We start from the raw sequence: 10205 nt of genomic DNA on the forward strand, positions 1-10205 counted from the left end.
GGAACCCTAGTCGCGGGAGCTCGCGGGGCCATTTATTATTTAGCTACTCCCTCCGTTCATAATTAGTTCACAATTATAAAACGTTCTAACTTTTTTCTGAATCACATGTATATTGACATGATTTACTGTGTCTGTTCACTCGTTTCAGTGTGTATGTAGTCTATATTAAAATAGCCAAAACATCATATAATTGTATACATCTTATATATTTACATCAGTTAATTTAGTCTAATTCAAAGATAAAATTATTTTAATTGCTATACATATGTAAAATCATAAAAAAGATTAAACTATTTCAAAATTGAATTTCACTCATTTAATAAAACTATTTCACTCAGTTCATGAATTGGGTTTCAATTTTTTCCAAAAAGCTGGTTTCAATTATTATTTCAAAAGACCGGTTCCATTTATGTCAAAAAAACAATTTTAGTTATTTCATGAAACCTATTTAAATTATTTCGAACTGATTTCGAGTATTATTTCAAAAGGCTTGTTTCGGTTATTTCAAAACTCCATTTCAATATTTCAAAAAAATGATTTTAGTTGTTTCATAAAACCTATTTAAATTATTCAAACAATGGATTTCATTTATTAATCTCTAACTAGATACGATGTCTAAAATATATTGAAAAACATATCTGTGCTCGTTGAAAGTGGTTGAAAAGTTGTCTGGAGTGTGGACTATTATAAAAGTTCACCGGCAATACAAAGGACCCTAAACATAATAGAAATTATATTGAGGTCCCTTGACCACCGAACGACTAGTACCACCACCAGAACGAGCCGTCGACACGCCACTGTCACCGCTGCCATACCGAAGCCGGCCTGACCTTGTGGATGACAGCTGAGAATTCTTTGTGCACGTGCCCCTAAGGATCAACGTCCTAGAACCGCCATCATCGCTGTTGAACCCTTTAATCGATCTGAAATGCCTGCCACCAAATATCATCATAGCGCACGTACGCCGAGAGCCCTAACCTTGCTGGCCCTAGATCGGCTAGGTAGCTTGGCGTTCTTCTTATACCGAAGGCTCAAATTTTCTTCCAAGTATAAAAATCAAGCAAACATCATCAGATTTTTCCTCAAGAGACAAAAGCCACGCAGTAAGCGGGTGATGAGTGCCGGCTGATAAGGAGATGGCTACGCGGCTTGGAAGGAAAATGCTGAGAGGAGGAAGAAAACCACGCCCTTGGGCCAGCAGGCGGACAAATGTCTCATGGTATATATGTTCACCCATGGTGAACCACGCCTTACATGAACCAATCAATGAATCACCCTGTGGTAGCACTATAATCGACACTTCACACACTCCTATGGAAATTACAATTTCTCGACCTTAATTTATGGATAATTAAATGCAACCTACTATGTATAGGTATGAGTTTGAATGGTCGTGCACTTGTTCAGTGAGCTTGCTAGGCTGCCGGAAGACTTGCATAGGGGTTGTCGGCGTAGGCCAGCTTGTCGTTGCCAGGTCGAGAAAACACAATCTGCAAGTATAAAACCGTCATAAGCACATGCATTAACGAGTATTAACTGGGTATTTACTAGTTTCAAAAGTTCTTTGGTGAATTTTTTGAAAAGATTGACCAAATTTTGTTGAATTCATGCAAACACATTCTACTCCATAACTAAGAATTGTTACCTGGTAAGTTCCAAGCGTCCGTGACTTGAAACCGGCAGCACAGTATATGAAATAGTACTCCCATACACGGATAAACTTGTCGTCAAATCCAAGAGCCAAAATCGCACTGCAATTAAGAAACGCAATATACACTTAGTGTTATAAGCTTTATGGATTTATTTGCATTTCAACATGGATGGGATGCATGGATGCTTACTCTTTGTTGGCCATGAAGTTATCCCTCCAGCGTATCAGCGTCGGGTAGTAATGGTACCCGATGTTCTCAACCTGCTCGATGCTGCATTCAGACAACAGCACGCATCACTATCGTCTCCAAAGTTCAGTAACAACAAACATGCTACGTAGTTCAGAAAATCCAGTTTGTCAATAAGTTCATCGCAGCGAAAGGTGCATATATGCAAACACCGTACCAGAGCCTGGACGCGGTGGACATGGCAGACGTGATCCGGGCCAAGGAAGGAAGGCAACCCCCTGGAAAGATGTATTCTTTTATGAAGTCTGAACTTCTCCTGTATTCCTCATACCGTTCTTCTGGAATCGATATGAACTGCACACATACATAGAAAGAAGATATTTGGATTCAATTATATTTCACGATCAATGATTCCTCTCAAAGGATGAACCGAACCGATGTGGTATTCGCGTCGATTGGTAGAAACCTGGAGGACAAATAGGCCATCTGGAGCCAATAGAGACTCACAACAGCCAAAGAAATCGTCCATGAATTCATGACCAACCCCTTCAATCATCTCGCTGTGCGTTTCAACAAGAGGTAAATATTTCCTTCGATTCAATATATTCATATTGAGAACAGCAACATTACTACTTACCATGATATGATCCTGTCGTACTTACACCGACTTGGTATTTGACGGTAGTCACACAGCAGGAAAGTTATGCGATCCTGACAAAACAAAGCATATCAATGTTGTTGTAAATAGATAACAGAGAGGAGCACTTGTTAAATTGGAATAAGTTCTCCAAGGACATCTTAATCTTAAGTACGGTCAGTGTCGAAAAAAAGTGAGACTTGTGTCTGAACTCTGAAGGTAGTATAATATCATAATTTACCTCCAAACCAGCTTCCTTTACTTTCATTTGAGCATATTTAAGTTGCTCCTCAGACAATGTAATCCCTGTGTATTTGCATCCCGTTTGCTTCACCACTTCCATCGCCAAGCTGCCCCAACCGCTACCGATTTCAAGAACATGATGATTCCGCTCCACTTTAGCCTACCATTATTACATATTCATCAGATCATGTATGCATGTATTCATCAAGTTTTAATAATTATATCATTACTATTACCTTCTTGATTAGGAGGTTAACTTTGCGTTGCTGGGCTACTTCCAAGCTTTCATCTTCCACCTATACAGATTTCACACCACTTAATCCGCATGCTGGATGCACAGTTAGGCAGTTAACACTACTACTGATCACATGATTCACAAACCTTGAATACTGCACAAGAGTAAGTCATCGATGGATCCAGGAAAATCGAGAAGAAATCATTACTCTGCATGCGCATTTCAGAAATTGTGATTTGTCAGTGAGAACATCCAGACAGAGATGAGGACAGCAGGAGGAAGATGCATTGGCAATGACCAGATCATAGTGCTGAGAGATGTTTCGGCGAGTTTGTGTGACAGTATTCTTCCTTGAGATGTGGCGCAGAAAATATTTTGCAGATGCTATCCCAGCTGTCAAAAGCATGGGTGTCCACCAACCCCTGCCAAATAACCATACAATTACATACTGGATGATTGATCACTTCAAAGTCCCTAGACTTAGTACCTTTTACTGGCAGCACTACTACTACTCTTCTGAGCATCCCTGTTTGCAATGAGAATCTGCAGGCAAAATGGCATAATTAAGATGCATATACACAGTATGCCAGATCAATCTAGCATAAGGATTTAGTTTACCAGGAAAAGATTCAGGAGCCCTTCTCTTTTATCAACAAAAGAAAAATAACCATTAATATATGCATCAGCCATACCAAGATCCGCTTCGGTTGCGACCTGAAACAGCGTTTTGTTTTCACACAGGAGATAATCTCAGGAAAATAACCACCAAAAACTGAAGAGAAAATGAGAAGAGACAGTAGCCGAACCTTCCAGTAGAAGAGTGGGTCATGAACTCGCAAGACAGTTTTGACAAGACATTTTTTGTCGACTTCACCGAAACTGAACATAGTGCCACCTTCTTCAAGAATGCTGGGGGCAAGCAAAAATAACCAAGTTAGGATTTATACCATATAAATCCTGGGATTAAATCTGGAGTTTCAAGGACAGACTCACGTCATGTTACCGATGGTGACATATTGGTTGAGAAACCTTGTTACCAGAAGGCGAGCCCCAGTTTCCGTCCATGACGGCACCATCTGTTTTGGGTTCAGAAGAAGGCTGCTCTTCTGCCCAAGCAAACTTTGAGCCGCAGACTTCCCAGCCTGTGATAAATCGAACACATAGATATCAATGCCAAATATATATTTCACTGAAGACGGAAAAAAAGTTTCGCGGGCAGGGAGTACCTTAAGGCCATCTTCATGGAAGCCATAACCTGTGTAACCCAGGACATAAGCCACCTAACTGAAGTACATGTAGTAATAAACTTAAATATATGCTGAAAGAAAGAAAATCAAGGAATTACCTTGATATGCCCCACAGAACCATATTCCCCTGTTTCCTTGGATCTGCTGAAGCTCCAACGAAGCCTTTGCAGCCGCGACAGACGGAACAGGATGGCCGGTGTTCCATTTGAGCACGACATGATCCGGGACATGAGGTGGATTCAGTGTCACCAGGAAAGGCTTGCCGGTAGATTCGATGTTCTGAATTTTCCAAGCAAAGATGTGATAAATATTAGAATGGGTTCAGTGTGGATAACAGTATTGATCTAAGTCATTCAATGCATCGCCGATATTGTGAGCTTTACCTGGAGGAGATTTAGCCAGTAGGTAACAGAGACGCCGCTGCTTGTTGTCCCCAAGAAGTTCCAGGCGCTCCATGCTGACGGGTTCTGTGGCATCAAAGTGTCGTCGCGATGGAGGTATATGTCACTGCAATGGTAATAGTTCAGAGATGAGGAGAACAGCAGGCCAGGCAGTTAAAATAAATCAAATTTTATAGCAGACACAAATTACTTACCTGTGGACATATTGGAAAGCACCCAGAATTCTCAACTCCTCGTGTGTTGCTTCATCTCCTAGCATTCTCAGAACATCAGGTGCATGAGCACCAAATATGATCTTGTCGTACACCTCCTCCGAGCCACCGACCTCCAAGACTTTGTATCCTGCAGCCAGAAATCAATGAGCAATGACATCATTTGCAGTAAAAGAACAGGGATTCAGGTTAAAAAAAATTAAATGGATGAAGTACCTCCTTCAACGCTTGAAACAGATTTGACTTGGCAGCTGGTCTTAATCTGACAACCCATGCTTTCCAGTTCTTCCCTTACCTATTTTGTAGATGCACATGTTCAGACACTGTATTTTTGCAGGTGACAGCTACAGTGTGCAATACATTTGTAGGAATTAGAGTACCTTGTTTACATATGTATGCGAGCGACCTTTGACGGTGAGCCATTGGGGCCGACCGAAGATCTGAAGGAGGTGATGGTTGCGGCAGAAGGAGAGAACGAAGAAAGCAGAGAAGCCGAGCACCCCCTGCGACGGGCATGACCATATGCTTGCACAGATTGGGATCAGGTAAGCCTCCTGGAAGAGCTGGGAGTATCCATGCGTCTGGATGAACTGCCCCAGAGTCTCGTGCCGGTTCAGGTCAGGGTTGCTCTCATGGTCCTCCAGGTACTTGAGGGCATCCTCCTTGAACTTGAGTATCTCGCGGATCATGTGCCAGAAGGCAGGGCGGAGGGCATTGCTCTTCTGCGCTAGGAGGCCCGAGAGGCCGTTCCGGCTGCCCCACTCGCACCTGCCGCCACCGGAGAGCTGTGTGCTCACTGACAGCGACATGTCTGATATCTCCATCTCTACCCCGAGCTCTTCAAACCATTCCAGCATGTTTGGGTATGTCACCTGCCATTTTGGTGCAGTTGGATGCATGGTCAGGTTTAATTCAGTAGCGAACAAATTTTAAGTGATTCTTGGTTTCAATAAATGGATAGTTAAGGAGTATATTTGCTCATTTGGCTGCCATTTTCACTCGGTTTAGCAACTTCAATATGAATATGCTAGTTTAAAATTCTAAACATATAATTATAAGATATTCTGCATCTCAAATCTAATTATATACAGATACAACTATCCATTTGACCAACCACAGTAACCACACATCAATATTCAACGTCAGAGACTGCATGTTTCCTGAGACGTCATCTATTTGACTGTTCCGATTAGAGATAGTACTGGTCAAGTTTAGCAACTCACCGTATAAGTGTTCGCTTAGGTACAAATTGCAATTATCGACCATGAATAGTTTCTTGGGAAATTACATTTCAATGTAGCAAGACTTTTTGTGTTTCAAGATAGAATATGGTACATGTATATGGGAGCAATTAGGCAAACCCTTGATGGATTGGGAAAAAGTAACTAAATATGCTTAAGATGTTCCCATTCAGACTAACTAGTAAGTAGTAACTACACATAGCAATTGCGTATATAGCTGAAATTTACTCCTGATTGACGAGCGGTCAAACAAATAAATTAACCGAGTGAAAAGCATGTCAAATGAGTAAAAGGCTCAGAATTTCACTGGCTGGGTGCCTGGGTGTGACTATGCATCTAGACAAATAGACTCACAAACAGATAAGGTGACCATTCTCGTCCAATCAGACGCAGTAAAGTTGGACCAGACTTGCACTAGGGAGACAGGGACAATGAAAGACAGCGCAGAAAACCTCAAGCTAACAAACCAACGGGAACAGCCTATACTGTGGCATGACAGCAACACAAGTGTCTCTCTCGGGTGATATTTAGTACCACAATTGTGCATCAGTTTCCACCAGACTGGCACAGTAATTGGCCAAGGAGAGATGTAGACAGACGCCAAAGCAGGACAGTGCCAAAATGAGACCTTGACAGTAAACTAATATGCTTGTTTGACAGTAGAGCATTTGGCATGTGCAAAAACAGATTGACTAGTTGCAGAAAATGAGCTTTGTCAGCTTGTGCCAGCCAGCCAGGCTGGACCCAAAAACACTTGTCATGGGCAAGCATAAAAAAGATGGAAGTGGAACTGTTGGTACATGTGTCGGTGTCGCCGCCGTCCTCATCCCAATTCAAGGTTCGGTTAAGGAACCCAATGAACAAGTGATTCTTCTTGGGCAGAATAATGAAAGCCATTGCACATGGGCCTGGGAGCAAGTTAAAAATGATGGGCAAGTGCAGAAGAGGAAATATCCTGAATAAATTAATCTGTCGAGTAACCTCAAGTAAGGATATGCTTGTGATAATATTGGTAGCCGTATCATCATTGGTGCCGTATGTAGCACGTGCAGGGAGTAGGAGATACGGTGGTGAGGCGAGGAGGAGGCGTACGCACAATAGTAGTTTGGTTAAGCATAACAAAAGATACTCACTGCATAATATCGTTGTGTTATTGGTTTTCACATTAAAGAAAGCTCACCCCCTATGTCTGTAGATGTTTTGAATATTGACATGATCTCATATTTTTCAACTTTGACAAAATAAAATTATTTTGGATTATGTCAACTTTGCGAATTTACTCTCCGTGCCAATATATTAGTAGTAAAATAATTTAAGGTTATTATTTTGGACTATGAACAAGCCTCTATGTAAATAGTACATGAAAAAATTTAGTTGGAAGTATTGATGTTCTTCTCCTGATCAGAAAAACTGGACATGTGTTTATTTTTTGTTAGAGAAACAGCGAGAGAAAGGGCAGCGACGCATCAGGGCGACACGTGTCTCTTTCGGGTGAATTTAGTACCACTGTTCATTAGTTTCCACCAATGTGGTACGGTTATTAAGGAAATATGTAGACAGATGCCCAAACTGAAACGTTCATGCCAGTTGGATTGACTAGCTGCGGAAAAAGTGGAGGCACCAAGCAAATGTGAGATCGTCGTCCGTGTCATCGTCGTCATCGTCGCCCCCGCCGTCCCTACCCCTTTCTGTTGTATATCGGCCGCACGAGAGTACCATTGTAAGGCCATCGCGGCCTCCACGTCGCCCGCTTACCACCCACTGACCATCTCCATCGTCTACCTACCTACCTTGCAGTTCTTCCACGAGATACATCGTTGTAGTTAATCAGATTGTTAAGTGCTTTGATTAATAACCACCGTTGAGTAGGTGATTAATGCCGATACAAAATTATAGGATTATTTAAGGAGACTCGGTTCTTCTCAACATTTTCTTCTTCAGGGCAACGACTTGCATAACAAATCGTGTCCCGCCGGCATATTCTAGTCTACATCGACGATTTCCTGGCTGCTAACAAACTTCTGGGTTTTAACAAGTTTCTTCTGCTGAGACAGATGTTCCAAAGTTTGCCGACGAGATTCGACAACGATGTTTACGTCCCTCAAACGGGCGTGGCTAGAGATTGAGAAGACTTGAGGCTCATGACCACTACAATTTTAACTCTTAAAATACTCGATTACAACCTGAGAAGTCTAAGAGCATCTCTAGTAGATCCCGCATCTCGCCGACCCATAAAACGCATTTGCAGTTTGTGGAAAAACGGCTTTGCGGGCCGGCGCGGACGGCCGCAAAGTCACAAAACGGACCCGTATAAAACAGACCTGGGGTGCTTCGGCGTGCCCGAAGTTAGCCGCAGCACTGTCCGCGTGCAGTCGTCGCACTGTATGAGTGGCATCGGCGAGCCGCAGAGCCGTTGTGCGAGCGCCGAGCCCGACGGACGGCCCGCCGATTCCATGCCGGCAAACCGCCGGCAGCAGCGACAGGACGAACCCGTAGCTGTGTGCAGCGATGGGACTTCGCCGGGGCTGCGTGAGGTGCTCCTCGACCATTCCATCGCTTGGCGCAGCCACCGGCGGCCGGAAAAGCCAAATCCGGGCCGCCCGTGACGAAGGGCCGCAGATCTGCAACTTTCCAGCCGGCCGACGCATGAGGGGGTGGCAGAGGGCAACCTCGTGCGTGTGGCGGCCTTCGGCGTGATCTCGCCGACTACTTTGGCCGGAATCGTGGGCGGCGGCCCGACGGCGGAGCGAGGAAATGCCCTCCCCATCAACCGCTCCGCTATATGCAGGGCGCCGACGGGCCGGGGGGGAGGGGGGGACGGACCTGCGTATTCGCGGGTTGGGGCCGAGATTTTGCCGCGTCCCTCAAAAAAATTTACGGGCCGGCCACGTTTGTGGGGCCTATTCGGCGCAGCCATTCTCTTTCTCGGGGCATTTGCGGGCGTTATTCTACTGTCCTTTTTACTCGTAAAGTTTGACCATATTTATATGAAAAAATATCAACATCTACAACACTAAAGTTGTACACTATAAAAATTAGATTCATCACGCATTTAATGATACCGATTACGTATTACGAATGCTGATATTTTTTTCCCTACAAAAAGTTTATCAAAGTTTACCAAGCTTGAACAAATCTTATATGCAGAGTAAAAATGACGGGGAAGTACATCTGGTTGTGCTGATTTTCTATCTAATCTGAAAGTCAATTGGATTTCTGTTTTCTTTGTTAAAGACAGAGACATTTAGTACCACCACTGCTCATTAGTTCCCACTAATGTGGTACAGTTGTTAACAGGAGACGATGTAGACAGACGCCGAGGCAGAAGAGCAGCAATACGAGGCAAAGAGGGAGTGATAGATGCCCAAAAACTCGAGCTTTGACAGTAAACTAATCGAAAGTGAGTGTTATCTTGTGCTCTGCGCCCACGAGGCAGGCAGGCAGCCAGCCAGCCAGGCTGGGACGAGACCTTGTCAGAGTAGCGCCAAAAAAGGTGAAAGTGGAACTGTTGGTGCATGTGTCCATGTCGTCCTCCTCATCCATCCCTCGTCCAGTTTTTGTCTGGGCCGAGCGACCATACCACCGTAAGGCGATCAGGGCGTCCACGTCGCCCGCTCGCCACACACCGGCCATTTCGATGCCTCATATGGAGTCCCCCGATGGACAGGCCGATGCACTTTGGGTAAGAAATCACGTGATTGATTAGTGCCGACATGGTTACCGGGTTTTTTAATTGCTAAAGGGGAAATGCCAACATGGTTCTTGGGCAGGATAAAGAATGCCATTAGTAGCAGGTTCGAGCTAATTCAAAATAACCACGTGACACATGTGGTAAGCAATCCAAACAATTTTAAAAGAGCTAATTTAAAATAGTGAACAACACATATCCATCTACGTTAACTTAACTAGATAGTTGTCCGTACGTTGCAAAGAGAGCATAGAAATCCTACTACTACTTCATCCTATAATATAAGACGTTTTTTGACACGTGAGTTACCTGCAATTTTTATGCTCGGTGATCACTTACTGACTTACCAAAGAAGAAAGATTTTATTCGGTAATCATTTATTGGCCTGCCGAAGAAAAAGGATTTATATTTGGTAAGTACTCCCTCTGTAAACTAATATAAGAGTGTTTAGATCACTATTTTA

General features: G+C 43.5%; 1 protein-coding gene across 1 annotated transcript; it reads right to left on the reverse strand.

Annotated features, from left to right (window-relative positions):
- Nucleotides 1-1177: 1177 nt before the first annotated feature.
- On the reverse strand, nucleotides 1178-5685 carry LOC123172247 (uncharacterized; the record flags this gene model as incomplete). Its single annotated transcript, XM_044589249.1, is given in 20 exon segments — nucleotides 1178-1490; nucleotides 1646-1751; nucleotides 1842-1922; nucleotides 2056-2192; nucleotides 2305-2398; nucleotides 2476-2549; nucleotides 2717-2878; nucleotides 2955-3014; nucleotides 3100-3162; nucleotides 3252-3375; nucleotides 3441-3496; nucleotides 3572-3667; nucleotides 3760-3862; nucleotides 3947-4095; nucleotides 4180-4208; nucleotides 4299-4479; nucleotides 4584-4707; nucleotides 4796-4943; nucleotides 5030-5108; nucleotides 5194-5685. Coding segments are annotated over 20 exon segments (2433 nt in total), but the record flags the coding sequence as incomplete, so codon positions are not given.
- Nucleotides 5686-10205: the final 4520 nt, after the last annotated feature.

This window comes from Triticum aestivum, unplaced genomic scaffold (assembly GCF_018294505.1).
Source record: "Triticum aestivum cultivar Chinese Spring unplaced genomic scaffold, IWGSC CS RefSeq v2.1 scaffold187134, whole genome shotgun sequence".
NCBI lineage: Eukaryota > Viridiplantae > Streptophyta > Magnoliopsida > Poales > Poaceae > Triticum > Triticum aestivum.